The sequence below is a fragment of the Anabrus simplex genome, chromosome 8 (genome assembly GCF_040414725.1).
Source record: "Anabrus simplex isolate iqAnaSimp1 chromosome 8, ASM4041472v1, whole genome shotgun sequence".
NCBI classification, from domain to species: Eukaryota; Metazoa; Arthropoda; class Insecta; order Orthoptera; family Tettigoniidae; genus Anabrus; species Anabrus simplex.
In genome coordinates, this window is record NC_090272.1 from 190,371,724 (window position 1) to 190,397,958 (window position 26,235).

Sequence of the window (26,235 nt, forward strand, 5' to 3'; positions counted from 1 at the left end):
GTCCATAGACTGGTTTGATGCAGCTCTCCGTGCCACCCTATCCTGTGCTAACCTTTTCATTTCTACGTAACTATTGCATCCTACATCTGCTCTAATCTGCTTGTCACATTCATATCTTGGTCTACCCCTACCATTCTTACCACCTACACTTCCTTCAAAAACCAACTGAACAAGTCCTAGCTGTCTTAAGATGTGTCCTATAATTCTAACTCTTCTTCTCGTCAAATTTAGCCAAATCGATCCCCTCTCACCAATTCGATTCAGTATTTCTTCATTCGTGATTTGATCTATCCATCTCACCTTCAGAATTTTTCTGTAACACCACATTTCAAAAGCTTCTATTCTCTTTCCTTCTGAGCTAGTTGTTGTCCATGTTTCACACCCATACAATGCCAAGCTCCACACAAAAGTCTTCAAAAACATCTAATTCCTATATCAATGTTTGAGTGAGCAAATTTCTCTTATTAAGAAAGCTCTTCCTTGCTTGTGCTAGTCTGCATCTTATGTCCTCCTTACTTCTGCCATCGTTAGTTATTTTACTACCCAAGAAACAATATTCATCCACTTCCTTTAAGACTTCATTTCCTAATCTAATATTGCCTACATCACCTGCCTTCGTTCGACTGCACTCCATTACTTTTGTTTTGACTTATTTATTTTCATCTTATACTCCTTACCCAAGACTTCATCCATACCATTCAGCAGCTTCGAGATCTCAGATAAAATAACAATATCATCGGCAAATCTCAAGGTTTTGATTTCTTCTCCTTGGATTGTGATTCCCTTTCCAAATTCCTCTTTGATTTCCTTTACTGCCTCTTCTATGTAAACATTGAAAAGGAGGGGGACCGACTGCAGCCTTGCCTCACTCCTTTCTGGATTGCTGCTGCTTTTTCAAAGCCCTCAATTCTTATCACTGCACTGATTGTAGATAATTCTTCGTTCTTGGTATCTGATCCCAATCACCTTCAGAATCTTAAATAGCTTGGTCCAGTCGACATTATCGAATGCTTTTTCTAGATCTATGAATGCCATGTACGTGGGCTTGTCCTTCTTGATTCGATCCTCTAAGATCAGAAAGTCAGGATTGCTTCATATGTTCCTACATTTCTTCTGAAGCCAAATTGATTTCTCAACTCAGCTTCAACTTGTTTTTCCATTCTTCTGTAAATAATACATGTTAGAATTTTGCAGGCATGAGATACTAAACTAATAGTGCGGTAGTTTTCACACCTGTCAGCACCGGCTTTCTTGGGAATACGTATAACAACATTCTGCCGAAAATCGAATGGGACTTCTCCTGTCTCGTACATCTTGCACACTAAATGGAATAACCTTGCCATGCTGGTTTCTCCTAAGGCAGTCAGTAATTCAGAGGGGATGTCATCAATTCCAGGTGCCTTGTTCCTATTTAAGTCACTCAAAGCTCTGTCAAACTCTGACCTCAAAATTGGGTCTCCCATTTCATCAGCATCAGCAGCCTCTTCTTGTTCCAGAACCAAATTATCTATATCTTTACCTTGATATGACTCGTGGGTATGTTCCTGCCATCTTTCTGCTTTGTCTTCTTTCCCTAGAAGTGGCTGTCCATCTGAGCTCTTAATATTTACACACCTAGATTTCCTTTCTCTAAAGGTTTCCTTGATTTTCCTGTATGCAGCATCTACCTTTCCTAGGGCCATACAACTTTCAACATCCTTCCACTTCTCCTCCAGCCATTCTTCCTTAACTACCTTGCTCTTTCTATCACTTGATTCTTTAATTGCCTACATTCTTTTTTGCCCTCTTCATTTCTAGCATTCTTGTATTTTTGTCGTTCATCAATAAGGTCTAGTATCTCCTGAGTTATCCACTGATTCTTAGTTGATCTTTTCTTCCTTCCTAACATTTCCTCAACAGCCCTACTGACTTCAATTTTCATGACTATCCACTCTTCCTCTATTGTGTTTCCTTCAGCCTTTTCATTTAGCCCTTGTGCAACATGTTCCTTGAAACAATCCCTCACACTCTTTTCTTTCAACTTGTCTAGATCCCATCTTTTTGCATTCTTTCCTTTCTTCAATTTCTTCAACTTCAGATGGCGTTTCATGACCAACGAGTTGTGGTCAGAGTCCACGTCTGCTCCTGGGAAAGTTTTGCAATTCAGCACCTGGTTTCTGAATCTCTGCCGAATCATAATGAAGTCTATTTGATACCTTCCTGTGTCTCCAGGTCTCGTCCATGTATACAGCCATCGTTTGTGGTGTTTGAACCAAGTATTGGCAAGGACTAAATTATGATCGGTGCAGAATTCAACCAGCCGACTTCCTCTTTCGTTCCTTTGTCCCAGTTTGAATTCTCCTACTGTATTACTTTCTCTTCGTTGGCCTACCACTGAATTCCAGTCTCCCATCACAATTAGATTCTCATCACCTTTTATATATTGTATTAAATCTTCTATCTCTTCATACATTCTTTTGATTTCCTCATCATCTGCTGAACTAGTAGGCATACAGACCTGCACTATTGTGGTGGGCATTGGTTTGGTGACTATCTTGATGACTCTTGGGGACTCTTCTCCTGAACAAGTTTCGGGCTTTGTTAATGTAGTTTTGACCAATTCCCCTTTCCTTTTAAAAGATATTTCTAAACATGAGGAAGACTATCCTGAATTGAAGGGTATTAACAGGATTAAATCTGGTGAACATGTCAAACCATGTCATTAAAAATGGTGTTCTGTGTTGTCCTGCTTGTGGTTGCAGAGACCCCAAAATTGTTGTTCCAGCTAATTTAGTTCCTGCTCTTTTCAAATATTTTCATGAATCCCCTGTCAGTAGACACTTTGGTGTGTTCAAAACTATAGAGAAAATCCATAAACACTTCATTTGGAAATCTATGGATGGTGAATTCCGCACCATGGTCAAATCTTGTAAAACCTGTAATATTAGTAAACCTGCTTCTAATACTCGCCTTGGTCTGTTGTCATCTGAGCAAGCTTCTCGCCCGATGGAGAGATAATTTATAGACTACATTGGTCCCTTCCCACTAATCACGGACCGGCCATCGTTTCATACTTTGAGCGTTGATGCTTTCACGCGCTTTACGTGGCTGTTTCCTACTCGTATGGCTAATGCTAATACTACCATTTCTTGCTTGAAATAGATCTTTGCTTCATTTGGGCCCTGTCAATTTTTGGTAAGTGATAATGCTAGAGCTTTTATGTCTGTGCAATTCTGTAATTTCTGTTTTGACCTATCTATTTCTCATGTGACTACCACTCCTTATTATCCCAGATCTAATTATGCTGAAAGAATCAATCGGAATCTAAGATCTGCTCTTATCGCCTACCTTTCTTCTGACCACTCCAAGTGGGATTCATCACTGAATTGGCTATCATTTGCTGGAAATCTTTTGCTGTTCCTGAAAGTCATGAGCAAACTCCTGCTTCACCCCTAATTCTCCACTTTCTAACCTGTGGTCCATTAACGATCTCCTGCCTGATGTCGCTAATCCAGAAACGATCTGTGCTGCTTGTCACCGTGCGCGTAAAAATTTAAGGTTTATCATGCTAAAGTTCAACGAAACTACAATTACGGGCGAAGACCACATAATCTGTCTGTGGGTGACCAGGTCTATGTAAAGACTCATCCCATTTTTTAGTGCTGCGGACAATGTAATTAGTAAGTTATCCCTCAGATTTCAAGGTCCCTGCATGATTTTGAAATTTTTAACCCGTGTCATTGTTAGTCAGCAATCCTGAAAGAAAGAGGATCAGTCGTGTGCATTTATCGGAAGTAAAAATACCCTAGTTATTAGATGATACTTTAGAAACTATTTTTTGGGGGGGTAGTTATAAGGAATTAATTGTAAGCAAAATTCTAGTTAATGGGCTGGCCAGCCATCTTTTGGGTTCTGTAGTTAATAATTTAATTAAGAGTTACCTTAGTTGTAATGGGAATGGTCATTTATGATCATGTTAGGTATAATTTAGTATGCATTTTGGATAGAATTAGGATCTTCATAACTAGGGATTGTAGTAAATATTTTTGGAATCAAGTTAAACTCCAGAAGAATTTTCTTTAGTTTTTCACCATTCTCTAAATTTTATGTTGAAATTATCTATAGTGCTTGCCTGAAGGGAGGGGGGGGGCTAAGGTAGTCCCAAATCTGTGGGGGGGATCTCCCAAATGGAGGTCGTGGAGACACCAGTTGGGTGCCTCCAAGCTCTTGTCCACCAAGGTGGCTTTACCTTGTGGAATAGCCTGTCTGCTGTGGATAAATTTATGTTGCAGTGGCCGGAGGGGGATGCAATCCCCGTTTCTACTGTCGTGCCTAGAGGAGAGGTACGTTATGTCTTCGGCTCTGCCGTTCTGCACCGCAACCCAGTAACCAGATGTCCAGGTGACAATTACCGTTCCGGCCTGACAACCGGACGTGCCTAGTTGAGGGGCACCGTCTACATGTTGGTGACCATTGTCCCGTGCCAAATATCCAGATAATGACTACATATTTACCGGACAGTACCTGATGAGCCCATTGGTGGGGCACAACATCATCATATGTTTTGGACATGTCAATCAAAATCGCAACCGAGTAGCCACACATTTTGATAACGCCAGTCATGCTAGAATGTGCCCTGTTCCGCTATTTTGTTGGTTCAAAGTATGGAGGAACCATGTAACAACTTGTTTGTGAACCCAGTTTGAACTGAAATAATGTGGAGGCTGGAGACATCGGCCGAGTCGTCAGTCACATGATCAGAGAAAACTAGTGGTCCTACCATATTAAAAAAAAAACTCAAAATTCAATGCATAAAATACCCTATCTTGTTTTCCACAATGTTTTATTTTCAGGGGACATTTAATCTTTTTTTAAATTTCAGTGTTGGTGTTTTTGTGGACATGAAAGTGACAATTTAATTTTTTGATCTCTTTCACAATGTTATATTTCATTTCTTTCTTTTTTTTTTTTTTTTTGCTAGTTGCTTTACGTTGCACCGACACAGACAGGTCTTATGGCAACCATGGGACGGGGAAGGGCTAGGAGTGGGAAGGAAGCAGCCGTGGCCTTAAGGTACAGTCCCAGCATTTGCCTGGTGTGAAAATGGGAAACCACGGAAAACCATCTTCAGGGCTGCCGACAGTGGGATTCGAACCTACTATCTCCCGATTACTGGATACTGGCCACACTTAAGCGACTGCAGCTATCGAGCTCGGTTTTCATTTTTTTAGTTAACATTAAGTTGGTTAATTGTTTTTAAAACCTACGCAGAAACTGGACTGCTAAATAAAGTGTAACAAGATTATTTTATTGGAGCTATGCTCATGTGTTCATTTATTTGTTTTTATGTATCCTGTGTGTGAAAATATTTGGAATTGTTGGTTATGACACTGCTTCAAGATTGTTTGGTTGTTGTGAAAAATTAGTCTAAAAAAACATTTAAAGGTAAGATGAGATATTTGTGGGACATACTGTAGCACATGTGCCAGATCGGGTAGGATGCTCCCAGGAGTTTCTGGTTGCATAATATTGCATCAGATTCAAAATTTCTTGATCAGCATTATTTGCTGGGCCCTCATTAGCTATAATAAAACTATTTGTGATTGGCGAATGAAGGTAACTGAGGGACGCTCATTGGTCATTTCTCTATGTCGCCATTTCCAGTAGTGGAGCGCTTGGCGAGAGCCAAGTTCTTCCAAGCCGTCTTGTAATTTTGACCACTGAAGGGAGAGGTTGCCTTCTCCAGGTGACGGGTCTTCTTGGCCCCTCCAACAGGTAAGCACTTAGCTTTTTCATCTTTCTGGTAGTAATCTTCAAATGTAGTGTTCCGTTTAATTTATTTCTTTTGCCGGTGCTTACCTATTTTTTCTTCAGTCGCCAAGTTTTTCTTAAAATGACTTAGCCTTTCTGGCAAGTCACATCATATTTGTTAAGAGACAGTTCCCTTTTCTTTTGTTTTCGCAAATTGTGCTAAATGTAAAATGTTCAACGCCTTTCGGTAATAATGGTAAATCGTAATTTTCCCCTTTGGGGCTGTTTCGTAATTCTGCGTCATCTTAAGAGTATTCCCATTTAGGATGTGCATCTTTCCTCAGAAGTATTTTTGAGGGGGCTGCCTCCTAAATGTGCTCTGCACTAAGATAAAAATTTTAAGTATTGTGTTTTCCTTCCTTTTGTGTATATTCCTTCCGACTGTATAATATTACTTAAATTTTATTCTTTCTGACAGTATTGTGTCTTAAATATAGCGCCATGAAACTTGAACATTCTGAGGTGTGTTCCTTCCTAAAGTTAAATAAAGTAGCATCACTGAATTCGAACCTTCTGGGTAATTTTGCAATTATTGTTTGAATTATTTCCCGTAATTTTGTTTGACCACATTTGCGTGTTAATTCCATTTAAATTATTAAGTAAACTATTTATTGAAGTGGAATCGCCATTGATTTCGCTTCTTCAGCACTGCCAATACCTTTCACCACCTGGATATGATCCCACCGCTTTCCACTAATCCTTCCTTAGCCATCATGCTGCTTAACTTGACCGTTTCTGTTTGTTTTCTTGTGAAAACATGCGTGTGTTTTAATATCTTTAATTGAGTCTAACATTTTAAGTCTGCCTTTATTATTATTATTATTATTATTATTATTATTATATTATTATTATCATCTTGTATCATTGTGTTCATTTATGTTTTTGTGCAACAACGAGTTTACAAAAACTATCGGAAAACACTAAAAAAAAAAAATACCTGGAAAAGGGAACATTTTATGAAACCAATTGCTTCAGGTTTAATGGTCGTGCATGCTTGCTTAGAATCATATTTAAATCGCCCCCAACATGAGAAAGCAATCCGGTTAGCACTACTGTGCACCACACAGAAATAAATGCCGTAAATGAAACAACAACCAGAATTTTTATGCATAGTTTTTCAGTGAAGCATTCAAAATAATTGTAGCCTACTCGCCAACAATGTCCGAATGAATATTTTGTGTTGTAAATTTTGAAACATTCAGGTATATATAGAGGTCTTCACACTTTTTTTTGGGGTCTCAATACATTTATCTTTGCTCCAATATAATTGGATGCAAAGCTTACGAACCTGGCCATCAGAATTGAGAGGCCAAAGTAGGTCTTAATTTCATAATGTTGCCATCAATCGCCAGGCAGGCAGAGCAATGGTTCTAGACCCAACCATAAGATTTAAGGGCTGATGAGGAAAAGATGTCTATTTACGAACCATGTCTGCCGTACTCATTTGAGCACTACAACATTCAGCTAGACAAATGGACAATAGCGTATACTGCTTGGAAGCATAGGTGGCATCACAAAATTTACATGGAATCACCAAGAGGATATTAGGATAACATACCCTAAATTTTTTAGAGCAAGCTCATAGGAATTATCAAATATTCTCATGGCATTTTACATCCCCTCTGTTACCAATGAACTGATTAAACTTCCAGTTTTAAGGTGTGATTAGTACAAATATAGAATATTTCCAATATTCTTAAGTAATCTTGTTCTGCTTTTATAAGTACAATCTTTTGGATTTTTTTATATTTTCTTTTTCTTTCGGGACTGCTGTAGTCACTCATTTTGTATAAGCTGATACCATTTCTGTGGATTGATAACAAAAGCCAGGTGTTTTCGAATGTATTCTGTTATTAGTAAGATGTTTTCTTTTCTAGGTAGTTTGTAGTGGTTTCTCAATCTTAAAACAGTTTTGACAGACTGAAAAACTAATGTTATACATTGATAAATTCTTCTAAGCATAAGAATCAGCAAGTCCTTGGATCACTCTGGCAGAATTGCAGCCTAATCTTGCTGCTCCGCAAACATTTATCAGTTCAGGGTGGCTGAGAAGAATGTTCAAAAGGGCTTACATCTGCCCATTGTAAAGTTATGTCATAGAGATCTTTCCTGGAGATGTGAGAACTGTCAAACTGAAATATCCCAGTGCCTATTGTTATTCATAATATTTCTCCAGGTCTTTGGTTCCTAGTTCAGTCAATTTCATAACAAAATTTTTCTGTTGTACTTGTCTAAGAGGGCACACCTTTTCCAGTTCATGTGTGTGAAAATATAGGATAACATTGGAAATTTGTTTTGTTAAAATTAATTCCAACACATTAAAACTATATAATAATGCAGAGAACTGAAGTAAACAAACTTTGTAACACCACTTGAAAAGAACCTAAAACAATCTTAGATCTGAAATATACTTTAATTGAAACTATTTTTGGTATACCAGAACATGTATCACAAACCTGCTTTGATGCTGGTTAATGCTGTCTGCAAGACAATTTCCAATAACAGTATTTCTCACTTTCCAATAAAGTACTTTGAACAATTCTTACCGTTTTAAAAGACCGCATAGCAAAAAGGTTGGCCATCATTGTCGAGAAGCCAGGCGCCAGACAACTTTGAGCGATAAATCCTAATTTTAATTCTGCTAGGCAAATCACATCATCACCCTGCTTCCAGTCCCACGATGGTATGTTTAAAAGATAGGCCTGTTTGAAACAAAACAAAAAAAAAAAAAAAAAAAAAAATCAACATTATAACTTACATTATATTATTCAAGAGAATGTGTATACAAAATATCAAATAATATGTAAAATCCATTTGAAAAGTTTGGAGATTTGTTTAAAGCCTCACAGAAATGAAACTGATTATGTTGATACAAGCCACTAGTTTTGTGAGTGTACACACCATTGTCAAAGCTATACTCCAAACCTTATTAGAACCTATCTTAGAGGAAGAACATTAAGGATTTAGACCTCATAGGAGCACTGTAGAACTGATCCTTTCCTTGCAGATGTGCATGGAAAGTACTGAGAAAAGGTGAAAGACTTATTTATGGTCTTCTTGGATTTCAAAAAGGCTTATGACAGCATTTCAAGAGATTGTCATCTGGAGAAGCCTTGAAAAACTAGTGATACTAGAATACCTTACTGGCAAGATCTAGATAACATATTACAGTTTAGTCAGAATTGGTGATGGCCATTCAGAATGGTTTGAGACAACTCTGGGAGTACAACAGGAGAGTGCTCTTTCACCTTCGCTGCTTGTGGCAGTCAAGGATGTCCTAATGAAGGACTTGAAGAAAGAACTAGATGGAGAGTTAATTGCCTTGGTGTTTGCTGATGATGATGTTATTTGTGGGGAGACAGAAAATGAGGTGCAAGACTGACTCAACAAATGGGTAGCCAAGTTCAATCATTTTAAGATGAAAGTGAGCACAACAAAAACTGTTGCCATGAGAATGAGTAGTGATAATAATGGTTGCCAACTACAACTTAATGGGCAATACATTACAACAGTACAAGAATTCAAGTAACTAGGGAGCATGGTCTCAAACAAGGGTTGAGCAGGGCAAGAAGTACTTAAATGGCCAATAGGTCTAAATTCTCTAACCACATACATCCCCTGATCTGGGACAAGAAGGTACCCCTACAAACCACGATGTCCTTGTATAAATTGTATCTTATTCCTAAACTCATTTACGGACTAGAAACCTGCACACTGCAGACTAGAGACCTTAGTAAACTGGAGGCCTGCGAAATGAAATTTCTTAGGAAACACAGCAAGATCGTGAGAGAAATGAGGATTGTCAGATCATCTTTGTGAGTGGAGCACCCTCTGGAAAAAAGAGATTAAGGTGTGTAAAACTTAAATGGTTCGGGCATGTAAAAGGAATTTTTCTTTTTTTGCTATTTGCTTTACGTCACACCGACACATATGTCTTATGGCGACGATGGGATAGGAAAGGCCCAGGAAGTGGAAGGAAGCGGCCGTGGCCTTAATTAAGGTACAGCCCCGGCATTTGCCTGGTGTGAAAATGGGAAACCACGGAAAACCATCTTCAGGGCTGCCGACAGTGGGGCTCGAACCCACTATCTCCCGATTACTGGATACTGGCCACACTTAAGCGACTGCAGCTATCGAGCTCAGTGTAAAAGGAATGCCAGACACTTGAACACCACATGCATACAATGGAACGGACGGTGAGCAGAAGGAGACCTGTTGGATGGCCGAGGAAATTATGGCTGGACCAACCTAAGATAGACTCTGGGGACCTCTGAGAGCTTCCGAGTGAAAGCCAGTGTACACCAAGGCTCCGCACTGTCCTCATTGCTCTTTGTCCTTGTCATGGACAGAGTCACATGGGACCTGCAAAGGAATTTCCCTTGTGACTATTATGTATGGGTGATTTTGCATTTTCTGATACCACTATCAGAGGATTGCAGCATCAAGTTGAAGAATGGAACAGCTATCTCTAACAATATGGTCTTAGACTGAACAAAAAGAAGACTGAATACCTGGAAACCAACGCCAGTAACAGCTCCTTCCAAGTTGATTGAGAGATCTTCATGAAAACATTAAGCTTCAGGTATCTAGGAATTAACCTACAGACTGACAGTAGGATATGTGATGAACTGCGAAGTAGGATAAAGGCAGTATAGACGAGATGGAGGGAAGTCACTCTGCAATGGAAGGATGTCCCTTTGTCTGAAGTCCAAAATATACTCTACGACAGTACGTCCTGTTGCTTTATACGGTGTTTAATGTTGACTATCTAACAAAGGTACAGAGCACCAATTACACACCATGGAAGTGTGTATGCCCTGTTGGTCGATGGGCATCACACCCCTGCATCATGTCAAAAACGTCACCGTTTGCCAGCAAATGGGTATTGCACTGATCACTGAGAAGGGACGGGAAAAACTTTTTCAATGATAAGGTCATGTTCTGCGTGCTGCACCTGGAACAGCTGCTAATTTCACCCAGTCCTTAGAAATTAATGGGCAATGTCCATGTGGACGTTCAAAGCAGCACTGGCATAACACAGTAAATGCTGATATGAAGAATCTGAACTTAAAACCAGATGATGCTCAAGATAGTGTAAAATGGCAAGCCAAGATTAAAACAGCGGACACTGCAGAACTCTGTTGTATCACAGTGATTATAGACAAAAATGAATATACAGTATTAGTAAAACAACAAACTTCTTTAAAGACAGCTCATTTTCTGTAATAAAAGAAGACCCCACTCAAAAAGTTCCAAGACTTCTTAAACCAACTCTGAAGAACACTCCTTTCTATTTACTGAACAAGAGAAAGCTAAACTCATAAGTATGAACCCAGGTCTCCCTACTGCTAGAGCTCTTCCTAAAATACATAAGGCCAGTGTTCCCATTTGCCCAATCAATTATAGACCAAGTCCATTATACAAAACATTACAATTCATCCAGAGTTTTTTAAGAAATAACTATCAATTTTTTTTCTAAAAAGTCTATCCAGAATACAAATGAGCTAATAGATAAATAAGTTCAATATACAACCCGATCATTCTATTCATTCCTTTCATATCATAAACAAGTATCAAAACTAATTCCTATAATTGAAAATAATTTAAAGAAGAACAGCCACCTAAGTAAATTAGAGATCCAAGATTTCATAACTATACTAAAATTACTTGTAAACAAGCTGCCTCTGTGGATCCGTGGTAGAGTGTCGGCCTTCGGATCCCAAGATAGCGGGTTCAAACCCGACAGAGGTAGTCGGATTTTTGAAGGGCGGGAAAAAGTCCATTCGACACTCCATGTCGTACGATGTCGGCATGTAAAAGAACTCTGGTGATACATTTGGTATTTACCCGACAAAATTAATTAAATCTCAGCCATAGACGCCCAAGAGAGATCCGGTTTACTCTAGGTCCGCTAGATGGCAGACAGAGTAAACCGGAACGTCGAAATTGACGAGCAGACAGCCAGATGGCGTCAAATCGAAATGTCTGCAAACGGTAGCTGAGGCCATACGATTATTATTATTATTATTTACTTGTAAACAATAACTTTAGCATGTTCGATGGTGTTATTTACCAACAATATGGCTTGGCAATGGGATCGCCGGCCTCAGGTATTTTGGCAGAAATATACCTTGATTTCCTTGAACACAACAAAATTGACAATAAATTTGACAATATTCACTTCTGGGCTAGGTATGTTGATGATGTCTTCGCAATCATAGATTAAAAATCAATTAACGCCGCCACCACCACCACCACCACCCTCCTCAGGCGCAATAGTATCGATCCTCATATTAAATTCACATTTGAATCAGAAATATATCACAAAATAAACTTCCTAGATTTAACTATCACAAGATCTCAGATTCTTTAACTTATAAAATATTTAGGAAACATACTCAATCCGCTTCTATCATTAGCCAAGACTCAACGCACCCCCAGTGCCATAAACGAGCGACATAGAATAGCCTAGTTCATCGAGCTTACAATATACCTATGACCAAGAAGGATCTATCAAACGAACTGAACATCATCCGCAGTATAGCAAAATTTAATGGCTTCAACAGTCATTTCATAGAAAGTATAATTAACGAACATAAACGTCGCCCTAAAACAACACTCGGCAAAGAAGTACCCAATTCTGTAACATTCTCAACCTTCACATTTAACAATGAAATTCACAAGATTCTTCATATTTTTAAGAGGCAAGGTGTTAAAATAGCTTTCAAAACCAGTAATAAAAATATGAAAATTTTCCACAATACATCACATATCAACAAGATTAGCAGTTTCTCAAAATCGGGTGTTTACAGGCTCAAATAATAATATTTCGTATGTAGGGCAGACCGGAAGAAATTTCAATATAAGATACCACGAGCATATCAACGCAGTAAGATATAATAAATTTTCAGCAATGGTAGAAGCGGATTGAGTAGGTTTCCTAAATATTCTATAAGTTAAAGAATCTGAGTGTCTTGTGATAATTTTCAGCTATCGGCCAACACATGTTTGATAATAACCATAAATTTACCAATATCGAAGAGGATATGGACATTCTTGAAATAGCAAACAAGGGTCCTTTACTCAAAATGGAAAATTACTACATACACCTAGATTAATATTTTAAAGCCAATTACAATCTCAATGAAATCTTGGAGAAATCCAACATTCTATTTGATTTATTCATTACTTTTCTCAGAAATAATAATTAGGATGACCAAAATTTGTTCCTAAGTTTAATTAAAGGTACTGTGCCAAAGCAATGACCATCGCTCCCACATCCTTCGGCTCCAACTTGTTACTCCCCTTCCCCTTCTTCACTTCCCTCCCCATGCCACCCTGCTTAACCCGTCTGCCCCTCCACCTCCCCTTCCTCCTCTTTCCCTTTTCAACACACACTTGTACTAGTTGCACACTACCAGCCAAGCTGCACATACTGCCGCGCAAGGTGAGAGTTTCCTCACTTTGTTTTTCTACCCTCTTCTTTTTCTTTGTGAACTTTGCATTAACTCCAACTTTCTTTTTTCTCATCATCAGGTCCCATTTGTTTCCGCTATGGACTGAGAATTTCATCTACTCAATCCATCGCATGCAAAGCTTACTTGTAATTCCATAAGACATTCAAGGATTTGTTCATACGGCATATATCTATTACTGAACTCTTGCAAGCTACATTACTATTACTTGGACTTAATGGAAGTTATCTAAAATATCCTCTGCGCCAGTGTCATAAAAAATAAAATTTCACTGAGTTGATGCAAAGTACAATCGAGCTACAACTCACGGAACTTACTAGAAACATTTGGATATTGTTCTTGGACTTTTTAACGTAATTGTATGCTTTTATCATAATGCAATGAATTTGTGTCACGAAATATTTTAATATTCATGTAACATTTCAAGTACAACAGTGCTCGGCTCAATTTAACCACACATCACAACGAATGTTATAGTACTGTACATATAGCTCATATTACTAGTTTCGTTACTTTATAGGAAGGTAATGTTTCAGGACATTCGACAAAAAATGTGTACTTAATTAAGGCTGATGATGACCCCAAGTAGGGTCAAAACTAGTCCCTAGCAACTCATTGTAATGTAAATATATGCATTGCAAATAATGTAAAGTACTGAATATGTGGATTAAACAATTTGTGAAATTAAATTATATGTATTATTTATTGATTAAGTATTCTGATTCCACCTTCAGTTGGTGTTCTCATTTAGTATACTTAATGCCTTTACTAACTTGTTAAGTGTAAAATTTTCTTTAAGATCCTGGTCTCTACCTTTAATTTAGTGCCCCTTGCATGTTTTATGTTTGTAGCATACCGCAACCAAGGTAAGTAACATTTGTTCCTTGTTGTATTTGGTTGATTTGATAGTGTTCTTTTTCTGTGTCCTTGGGCTGTTGCAGTAAGTAGTGGTAGCACTGCTGTGGTTTTCTGCATAAGTAGTTGTTGTTGTTTGTATTGATGAACTTGACAAGTTGCTTAAGTGAATGGTATTAGTTACCAAATGAGATAAGCCTTGTAAACTTAAAAGTTTGTAAGACCAAGTGTAGAGTCTAATTAGCATTTTGTTTGTTTCATATCTACGATTGAGTCTTGCCTCCTGCCAGTTCCTCGTATGCTGAGAAAGCTGGAGTTAACGTATGAAGTACAGATTCGCGGTAGGAAGTCATCAGGAACTACCCAGGGTGACGTAGACTTGTTTTCTGAGATTGCAGATCTACCTATTACTATGCCTGAAATGTTAGAAGTAGAGATTGGCAAGTCTGTTTTACTTATCAGTGATGTAGTACTAGATGAAATTAATGAATTAGCAGAAGCCTTTAAAACAAATCGCTCGTGTAACATTACACGAATCTTCTCCAGTATCTGTTTACACTGAAAATGGATTGGCCTACCTTAAATAAATGTACTGTTCTACTAACTAAGGCTGTCACTATTTTGGCAGATTTGAGTGTCATCATTCAAACTCTTAAATTGAGGAATATCAATATTAATTCTGGTCCTCAAGTTAGTAATGACCCCAATTCTTCACCTAATACTGAATTGAACCAACCTCTTTCAAGTTCTCTCTTGGGTAATCAGTCACTAACACCTTTTCATGGTCAACCTATATTCCTGGTGAATAATCCTGGGATGTTACGATGCAGTAATGTAAACCCTGTTAATGAATTGTTTAAAGGGGTTAACAAGTTGTCTATAGATTCAACTGATAATACAGTTTCCTTTTTGAGGTTACTGGTGGAGGTGAAAGAAACTGCACATTGCTTTAACGTGAGCTCTTCTAGTGTTTTCCGGACCTTGTTTTTGCATAGTGTTGATATCCTCAAGACTGAGAATTTGGAGGCTTGTTCGGGTGAAATTTCATTGGATCAGTTTCATAAGGGTATCTTAAGAAAATTTATCCCTTTTAGAGCACTTAAGGATTTAACGGCAAAACATTGTTTTTGAGTCCAGTTGTATTCTGAAAGTCTCTTTAACTATGTCAGTGAACTTAAGTTTTATTGCAATGTATTTAGACTATCTATTGATGAGGCAACTATGGTCGATAGTATAATGAGTGGAATATTGCCCGAGTACCATTCGTACTTATCTTTTTGGAAATGTCCTGAATCTTTTAGTGATTTTAAGGTTGCATGTATTAAAGCTGAAGAGGCTAAACATAGTGATAGTTGTAGGCCAGTTAATGAACCAGCTCCAAAAGGTCCTTCTTTGGGACAGCCATCTGGTCTGAATGCCTATAATCTTGGAGCTATTTCTAAAAAATGTTATTCTTGTGGGTCTACAGACCATTTAAGAAACAAACGTCCACTAGTTGGATTTACTCCCTTTTCCCCCCCATCTCTAATGTGTTTGACAGTGATTCTCTCCATCCTGACAATCCACATCTGGAGGAGATTCACAAAATGTGGGACAGAGCGAGAGCTGAACTTGTAGTTTCCTACTGTGATGTGCAAAAGAAGTATGATAAAGGTCGCAGACCGACCAATCTATCTGTTGGCGACACTGTTTTCGTCAAGTCTTAGATAAAGCTCGAATTCAAGAGAACAAATTGGGACAAATATTCGTTTATAGGAATGGGAGTTAGGGATTGGAATAACTTACCAAGGGAGATGTTCAATAAATTTCCCATTTCTTTGTAATCATTTAAGAAAAGACTAGGAAAACAAAAGATAGGGAATCTGCTACCTGGGCGACTGCCCTAAATGCAGATCAGTAGTGATTAATTGATTGAAAAGAAGTTCTTCTGCTAGTAACATACTAACTCCCAAATGCAGTTGTTGTATTTATCCTGTTCCTAACTACCCTTATCCGTCAACTTACTTCAGTCAGAGTAACACTAATCAACGCATCTGACTAGAAAAATCTACTGATGATGGAGGCCAATGTGTGAATAATTTGGTTAAATGTGACGATAACTATTTCAATGATAACAATGTAGTTTGTCCTCTTGACTGCAAGGGTATTTCGGGGAGTGCACATACTAAAATTTCCATTATTCCTATAGAAATCAATAATGAACTGCATTTGCATTGGTGGATTCCGGCAGTGTTACCTCTGCTATTAATTGGTATTGGTTTCTTAAAAATAAAATTATTTGTAAACTTCCTGACATTCTACCCATGCCAACTGTATTACATGCCGATAATGCCTTTATCTTGAATGTTAAGTGTTCTGTTAAAGTCGAAATTCATATCAATCATTTCACCTGGAAGTTTAATTTTATTGTAGCAACAGACAAATTACAGAAAACTGAGAGAAGAATTCTTAGAACAATTATTAATAAAAAACACCAAGTTGATGGACAGTGGAGATTGTTGCCTAACAACATTGTCTATCGTGAATGTGAATCAATAATATCTACAATGCGTAAAAGAAGAATTTCCTTTTTCTGTCACATATCAAGATTAGCAGACACCAGGATATTGAAACAACTATTCGATTACTTTTTGAAGAATAAAATCAATAATAATTGGTTCAAAGAAGTTCAGGACGATTTGGAAGAACTGGGTATAACTCGGCAACAAATCAAAGACAGAAAAGAGAAGAGGATTTTGAAGAACAAAAGCATAAGTCTCAAACTAAAAGCAGTTGAACGGAAACAATATACTATATCGGACACACAAAGGGCTTCCAGGTCGGAGAGGATGAAAAAGTTCTGGGAGAAGAAGAAATTAACTCAAATGTATTGATTTCAGTGCTCCAATGTGGGCGTAAAATATGTAAATAAATAATAAGGGGTGATCACATATCATTCTTGGTCATGACCTTGTTGTTCATGTAGGGTTAATCCTTGATGCTCATAACCATTGTCTATCCTTTAAATTTTGTGCTAACTATACCCTCCCACTGGTTAATTGTCTTCCTTATTCTACTAAACATTTTTGTGCTATTGATGCTAATGAACAAGTTGCTGAGGAAAACTGTGACCTGAATCATTTGATAAGCCAACAAGCTCAACAGACACATGAATTATACAATGAATTCCCTGAAGTATTTACTGATAAGCTGGGGGTAACTAATGTGCTTGAATATAAAATTAATGCAAGAGTATTCCTGTTCGCTCACCTCCGTATCGTCTTTCTCTGCGCATGAAGGTTCTAAGGGAAATTATAGATAAGATGCTTGAGAAAGGAGTAATCAGAGCTTCAACTTCTGCGTATGCTTCCCCCATCTTCCTAGTTCCTAAGCCTTAAGGTGGCTTTTGGCCTGTTTTTGATTACAGAGGTCTTAATAAGAAGATTATCTTACAATCTATCCGCTTGCTTGATTTGCATACTTGCTTATCATTTTACTATGGTGCTAAGTACTATTCAGTGTTTGATCTCAATCAAGCTTTTCACCATATTCCTCTGGCTGAAGAGAGTAAACATATAACTGCCTTTATCACAGATTAGAACTTCTATGAGTATGAAAGAATTCTGTTCGGCCTTAGCACGGGCGCAGCTGTACTAACCAGGCTACTAGATTCCATACTATCTGATATTAAATTCAAGTTTGTGTATAATTATCTTGATGATGATGTGGTGTATTCTGAAACCTTCAAAGAACATCTCACTCATATTAAGGAAGTTGTTCGTTGCTTTAAGCAAGCTGGTCTCGCTGTTAAACCATCTGAAGTTTCATCTGCACAACTGCAAATGTCTTTCCTAGGGCACATCTATCACCTAATGGTGTAGCTGTGGACCAGAGTAGAACCCAGGTCATCTATGATTTTGCCCCACCCAAGGATCAGAAGGGAATAGCCCGCTTTGTTGGTATGGCAAATTTTTTTCGTAAATTTATTCCTAATTTTGCCTGAATTGCTGCCTCTCTTAATGCCCTTCAGTATAAGGATGTTAAATTTGTCTGGAAGGAACCTCAGCAAACTGCTTTTAATCAACGCCTGTTTTGGCAATTGTGAACTTCTCAAAAATTTTCATTATTCAAACGGATGCTTCTGGTTCTGCCACTGCTGGTGTTGTTCTCTAAGAAGATGAGTTGGATAGGAGACCCATTGCTTATGCCTCACGTACCTTGAATTCTGATGAGAAAAAGTTTTCCGTATACGAGCTGGAATGCATAGCCATTATTTTTGCTCTTGAGAAGTTTTGCCTGTATGTCGACTACTCCGAATTTCTTCTTGAAACTGATAACATGGCTCTCAGTTGGGTATTGAATAGACCTAAGTGTATGTATAAGTTAACTCATTGGGCAATCCATAACTCTATTTTTAATTTTGAAGTTCGCCACATTCGTGGTTCTGCAAATGGTGTAGCTGATGGATTGAGCAGGATGTTCGGAGATAAATTACCTGACCATTCTGATTTTGATGCTAATAACCTTCCTAATCATACTACATGTCAATCAAATTAAAAGTTTTTTTTGCTAGTTGCTTTATGTCGCACTGACACAGATAGGTCTTATGGCGACAATCAAATTAAATTAACGCTATCTTAACTGACTCCCCATTGTTCTTCCATGACGTTTCAAAATTGCAATCTAGTGATCCTGAAATTAATGCTATTGTTAAAAATCTAGAATATGGAAATGATGTTAAACCATATAAACTTATTAACAACTAGCAAATGTACCCATGCTTCGCTACGATATTCCACATTGTATTCAAATATCGAAGTAAATACTGTACATGCAGGAAATAACCTTGTTTTAAAATTGCATGTCTCTTAGCGTTATCCGAGAAACAGCATGGGGAGGTCCCCCTACGTTGTTTCCAATGTAAAGTGTTTGTTACGGATCTGTGATATGAGGGCAGGTTCACTTGCCTACTTCCATTCACAATCAAGTTGGGAAGTTTACATTATAATTGCTGGCCCCATTACCTACTGCGCGGTCACAATCGATTTGGGGAGTTTTCATTACAATGGCAGCCCCCTTTCCTACTTCCAGACTGTTGAGGAGTTTTTATTATAATGACAGGCAACTTCCCTACTATCAGTAGAAATTGAAATGTGCAGTTATTATAATGTCAGGCCCCTTTTCCTACTGCCAGCCAGCTTACTGCCAGTCACACCAAGTTGGTGAGTTTCCATCAAAATAGCAGGCCGCTATGCCTAATGGTAGTCATATTTTAGATGAGTACATTGGTTTATAATGGCGGGCACCCTTGCCTACTGCCAAATACAATCGGGTAGGGGAGTTTTAAACAAAACTGCATGCTCCCTTGCCTTCTGCAAGTCAAATCAAGAAGTGAACTATTCATTACAATGGTAGGCCTTCCTTACTAATGCCAGTTACACAGGAGTTGGAGAAGGACCCCATTCCTACTGCCAGTCAAAGTCTGTGTGAGGAGTACTGATTACAATAGCAGACACACCGTTTCTCGATCTCTACAAATCGACATCAGTCAATATATATAGATCGACATACAAAAGTATATGTGTGTTTACAATATTGCAGACTTTCATTTACAGATTAACTGCTGCTAAACGTACGACATATCGACAAAGGATTGTACCAAAAGACGCCGGATTTAGTGGCCTAAATGGCTGGTCATATGATATCTCATCTATTCTTGGGTCAGATTGAGTTAGAAACGTTGAACAGGGTAAAGTTTTTTTTTTTAAGATTATCTCACATTACATTAATGTCCGACTTGTTGGCTGAACGGTCAGCGAACGGGCCTTCGGTTCAGAGGGTCCCGGGTTTGATTCCCGGCCGGGTCGCGGATTTTAACCTTAATTGGTTAATTCCTACGGCATGGGGGCTGGATGTATGTGTTTTCATCATCATCATCACCACCACCACCACCACCACCACCACCACCACCACCACCACCACCACCACCACGATGCGCAAGTCGCCTACAGGCGTCAAATAGAAAGACCTGCACTGGCGAGCCGAACCCGTCCTGGGATATCCTGGCACTAAAAGCCATACGACATTTCATTTTTTTTTCATTGCATTACTTTTCAGATAATTATGCGACAGCTACATACATAGCATTTGGCTCACATATGGCTACTGGGTGCGCCAATTTTCATGAAGAGTTTAATGATTCTATATTTCCTGTAAGTGATTTAATGTATGAAATGTGAAAAGTGCAAATTTACTTAACATCTATTAATAGAGAAAAATCAAACGTAAAAGGGATACAGATACGACAAAAAGTCATAAGACCAAGGTTGCAGATCATTCCAAATAGAACGTAGATTGTGCAATCCGTTATGAGATTGGACCTCCCGAAGGTCTGCACTATCATTAAAATTGCCTCCATATTTCGATATTCCTCGGGGATAAAAAGTGAAAAAATTTAAAGATCATAGAAGTTTTCCGTCTGTTACAGGCTAAAACGTATAATTTTGTCAAATTTCAATTTTCTTTTACATCTGGCAGATTATGCCGCAATCTGGAATTTGGGCGAGGAGGGTCAAAATTAGAACTTTCAGGAAACAAAACCAAAAAAATATGCAGATGGTCATTATTACCCCTTAAACGTGTAGCTGTGAGGAAATTTCACCAAAATAGTCAATGTACAGGCACACAGTCGCTACATTTTTATCCATATTGTTAAGGGGCTAGCCGTGGATCAGCAGAGGTGAAAGAAGGTGGCGGGATGAATGGGTCTAACTACAAAGTCAAAGTTAATTTAAAATTTTAACAAAGGTCATATTTTCTTGAAACAACAAAATTTAAACAACTTAGTGAAAAAACAATGACATAGCAATTTAGAAACAAGACTTAAAAAGATCCAAGATTTCAGAATTTTAACTCTTGGGCTACAAGCCCCTAGTTTTACAATTTTGAGCTCCTAGCTCAACTTTACAAAAGCACCAATTTGTTCAAAGGGCAGAAATCCCCTAATACCTGGAGCACTTGCTCCCAAAATTGCAATATCAGGCCTCCCAGAGTTAATTTTACAAAACTTGAAAAAGAGCTCAAGCTCTCTCAGTTCTCAAGCCTATTCCAGGCAACACAGTATGAAAATCCAATAATCACTGGCCTTACAAGGCACTATTTACAAAAGCCATCTTATTACACAGAGGTATCTAGTACCCAACCTAGAACCAAAAAAAGAACAGGTTCAATAAACGGCCCTAGCAAACTGGAATGGAGTTGAAGATTTAGCTCCACAAAAAATTTAAAAACCTATAGGGCACTTGGCCAACGACACAGGGGCTAATCCCAATCTACTGAGGTAGTGTGGATGGAAATCACTTTAATACATTGAAGAAACAAATGTGGTACCTCAAACCAAGATGAAGGAAAGCTCGAGAGGGTATATCACTCTCTATCCCCGTATTACTGTTAAAGATTTATGAAATTTTTACATGAGCCGAATGGAGAATTACATTTTAAGAAGTTGGTTACATAATAAAGTTTCGAACCTTTCCCTCGGGTTAAACTGTGGAGCAAGCAAAGGAGAAGATGTTAAGTGGCCATACCTTGCTGAAGAACTGCTGACGGATGAAAGAGGCACAAGGTGATGAGGAGTTGCTACGAAGGTGGGAAAGGAAGATACTTAGGAAAATCTATGGACCAATAAAGGATGGTGGACTCTGGCGAATCAGAAATAATAAGGAAATCAGAGAGCTGTATAATAAACCAGATATAGTAGCGGAAATGAAGAGTAGTAGACTGCGATAGTTGGGACGTGTAGAAAGAATGACAGAGAACAGGAGAGTAAAGAAAGTCTTTGATGGGAAACTAGAAGGACGTCGTATGAGGGGAAGACCGAGGATCACATGGTTGGACAGCATGGAGGGAGATTTGAGACGGATGGGATTTAGAAGATGGAGAACCAGAGCAGTCAACAGAGAAGAGTGGGTGGAGATTGTCCAGGAGGCCAAGGCCCTACAGGGGCTGTAGCGCCAAGGAGTAAGTAAGTAATCTTCAGAGAAAATTTATAAGTCGTTCCAGTTTCAAGTTCACAGTTTCTCCTGTAGAGGAGTACTTTAAGGTGCAAGATTTAAATGTGCGGCATAGAGGTGTATCCCCGGTACATATATAGACAGATAAGGAATCTGCTCCACGTGCAACACCTTTTGGGCTATGTCCGCTGGACTTAACCTGCAAAACTGACCATTCATGATATCTCCCTTATTAATCCTCCTGACAAAAAAATGCACATGAAAATAAAGTTTTAGAGATTGAATTCCATCATGTTTGGTCAATTACCAGTCAGGTTGGATTTTGTACTGTATATATTGTGGAAGAGTAAAATCACCATTTCGGTTCCCTATAAACCGCCAGTCCATACCGGGAACATGAAATGTTATTCATCTTTAAAACCTACCTTTGGACAGGTGGATGCTAAATATAAAGTTTGAACATCTTCAGTAGTTTTCAAGTTGTAAGAAAAACGCTTTACACGCACCCGCTCGAGTTAAGTCCGATGGGACTTGTACCGAAAAACAGTCCGTTAATGATATCTCCCTTATTAATCCTTGTATCGAAATGATGTAATGAGAAAAAAGGTTTAGAAATTAATTTCCATTAAGGCAGCTCGATTTCCATTATGTTTGGTTGTGTATATTTTGTGGGAGTGCGAAATCACGGTTTCGGTTTCATATAAACCCCCAGTCAGTTCAGGGATTTAGAAACAATATTTGCCCTAAAACCTACCCAAGGACAGGTGAAATATGAAGTTTGGTGGAAATATATCCAGTAGATTCTAGCACTCATGTACATACGGAGTAATTAAGGAAGAAAATAATACAGTTAAGAAAGTTGAAATTAATAGAAAATGGATTATAACTGAGGACAGCCAGGTAACGACAAATACATAAATGCACAGTGAATGTATTGGAAAATCAAATGCCCCTCAATTAATTATGCTGGTGTGAGTTATGGATATAAGAAAGCGGTAACAGAGGATAAATTTAGGCGCAGTGATTCTTATGTAAACAGATAAGAAGATGACTAATGGTGTTATTATTTAATCTATTCGAGGACGGTTATAAACTCAAACGATATTCCGCCAATATCCTCCAGATAGGCCGATTGATGCCTCTCTTGCCTTCTACCCAAGGAACAACCACAAATTTAAAAGCATGATGAGGAAAATGTCAATACGTTACTTCCCGGCGGGCAAGCAGTCAGACACATTGCAATGGTAACCTGTAGGTTCGTTGTCGGTCACTCAATGCAGAGCATGATATCCGCAGAAAAATAGTAAATTTCTCCGTCACTTGAAGAGTAAGGTAAATTATGAACATAACAAAAGTTGTTTATAATGCAGAGACTTTTCACGTACGGTCCACAGAGTTTACAGAAAATCAATAGTATAAGAGAAAATGGAGGAATACCGTTCTGGTTTTCCTATAAACTCCCCGTCTATTCAAAGATTTTAAAATGATATGCATATGGAAACCTTCCCTGGGATGAGTTTTTCTCTAAATATGAAGTTTGGTTGAGATCTATCCAGCTGTTTCAACATGATGGTGGAACAGACAAACAGACACGAAAAGTAAAAACCACCGATTCGGGAGTTGACCTAAAATGGATAAATATCTGAAAAATTGGCAAAACAAAAGAAATTACAGACAGCGGACCCCCTACAACTTTATTTATATAGATGTTCTGTGTTGCAAGGTTAGGAATGACAATAGATACAAGATTGTGTGTCCACAAGTCCTAATTAATGAAATATTTAAGTATTACCATGACTCTCCCCTTGGAGGAGATTTAGGTGCTTTTAAAACTTGCCACAAGATTCAAACTCACTTCACTTGGAAGAATATGGATTTTCACATTAGGAAAATGGTCAAGGCTTGTAGACTGTGCAGTATAAGTAAACCCAGTAAGAATACTTGTGTTTGTTTCTTGTCCTCTTCTCACCCTACTAAACCTATAGAGACTTTTCATTGATTATGTCTGAGCCTTCCCCTTAAGCTCCGAAGGAAATCGATTCGCACTTGTATGTGTTGAGGGTTTTACCTGTTTTACATGTATTTTCCCGACGCGAAAGATGGATGCTCAGACCACTATATCCTGTCCCAATTCAAACTTTTCTATATTTGGTTCTCGTAAGTTTATTGTATCTGACAATGCTAGATCTTTTGCTTGTAACCTGTTTAGGAAATTTTGCTTTGATTTATCTATATCTCATGTTACCACCACACCTTACTACCCAAACCCCAGTTTTGCTGAAAGAGTTAACCGTAACTTACGTGCTGCTCTCATTGCATACCATCATAACCAGCAATCTAAATGGGATTCCTGCATTCATTGGCTTAATTATGCATTTAATTCTTCTGTTCATGAATCACATGGGCAAACACCCATGTCTTTAATGCTTGGATTTACATCCTTTTCCCCCATCTTGAATGTGTATGACATTGATTCTCTCCTTCCTGACAATCCAGATCCAGAGGAGATTCAAAAAATGTGGAACAGAGCGTACCTACGAATCTATCTGGTGGTGACACTGTTTTCATCAACTCTTACATTAGTAGAAAGGCTATAAATAAATTTTCTGCAAAATTAGCTGCTCGTTATCATGGTCCTTCTACGGTGTTAGAATTCTTAACTTCAGTATCCTTGTTAGTTAATGAGAATAATAATTATTAAATTAATGCCATAATATAGTTTAGTAATGTAATTCAATAATATTGCATAATATAGTACCATACTGAAAAAGGTGGACCATACAACATTAATTTAATAATTATTATTGTGATCACAATTTAATATGGATCAAAACCATGAAGTTTATATCCTATGATTGTTAGTTAATGACCCTGTTGCCAAACGCATTAGACGAGTACACTCTAGTCAAAATAAGCCCACTTAATAACCAAAATTTTATCAACTTATTTAATGATCATGTAAATTGTATTTCCTACTAAATTTACATTTATAAATCCTGTCCAAAATTATGTAACTTATCCATACACTAGGTATATTGTCATTTATTGGTATTGGTGGTATTCTTATAGGAATTATTTGTGTTACTAAACATCAGAGATATCGAACCTTGTGAGTCAAAATTATTAATGATATTCTCCTTTGAACATTTTTGGGTTCTGCTTCATTTTGACTGTACCAGTGACTGTAGTCATGAGGCATGTCATACCACTATGCGATTAATGCATGTTTGGGTATTCCGGCATACAAAATTATTTTCGGTCTTATTGGACACGTTCTGTGCTGCTCCATATTTCTGTTGCAGACATTTTCATGCAACTTTCTGTCTATGCAACCATATTCAGAGAGCAAGAATGTAGAATACTTATGGTTGTTTACTGCACTCTGTGCTGGTGTGATTAAACTTCTACGTTATGTACTGTCAATCTGTGTGGCGAGTGATGCGACTATGGCCACGTTAACATCACCTTCTGGTCACCCTAAATGTATTCATCAACTGGTATATTGTGAAGATGCTGATTTTCATCAACCAAGTAAGACCACTCCATATTAATTCCACTTGATAAATTTTGGACTGGTTCCTGTGTTCAATATATGAAGATTTTTGTTTGGAAATAAAAACTGCACAGTATAACTTTGTATCCACCATCTCCCCTGTGTTCTGACTTCAGGAGGGGAGATTCTGTAATATGAATAAGTGACACTATTTATTGGAACGTATTTGATTTGTATACTAGGACATAATTTCCGTTTTATTGTCCATTGTTTGGTGCGTCTGTTTAACCCTTGTCTGGTAGCGCAAAAATTATTATGTTCCTAGTCGTGCACGGAGGTAACCTCCGGGGTTAAAAATGCGCGTCATTTTTGTACTTTGAGATGATGTTCTGGCATGTTCGTTTGCAGTATTCTTTGGTATAATTAAAAGAAACCCTTTTGAGTTCTAGTAGATTATTTTTACACAGTTTGTTTCATCTAAAAGGAGAATACTGTAGACCTTAACTATGTTGAATGATCTTATGATATTAAATTCGTGAGACTCGCCATTACCTACGATGATCACATCATATGAAATATGAAATATTTTTCTAAAATAAGTTTAGAAGAACTAAACAAGGTCATCGACCTC

General features: G+C 38.0%; 1 protein-coding gene across 1 annotated transcript in view; it reads right to left on the minus strand.

The window, feature by feature from the left end:
- slo (calcium-activated potassium channel slo) overlaps positions 1 to 26,235 on the minus strand; it is a 1,051,052-nt gene that overhangs the window by 341,204 nt on the left and 683,613 nt on the right. The window contains exon 11 of the mRNA XM_067152575.2: positions 8,337 to 8,492. Coding sequence (XP_067008676.1) covers positions 8,337 to 8,492 — 156 coding nt within the window. The remainder of the gene's footprint in view (positions 1 to 8,336; positions 8,493 to 26,235) is intronic.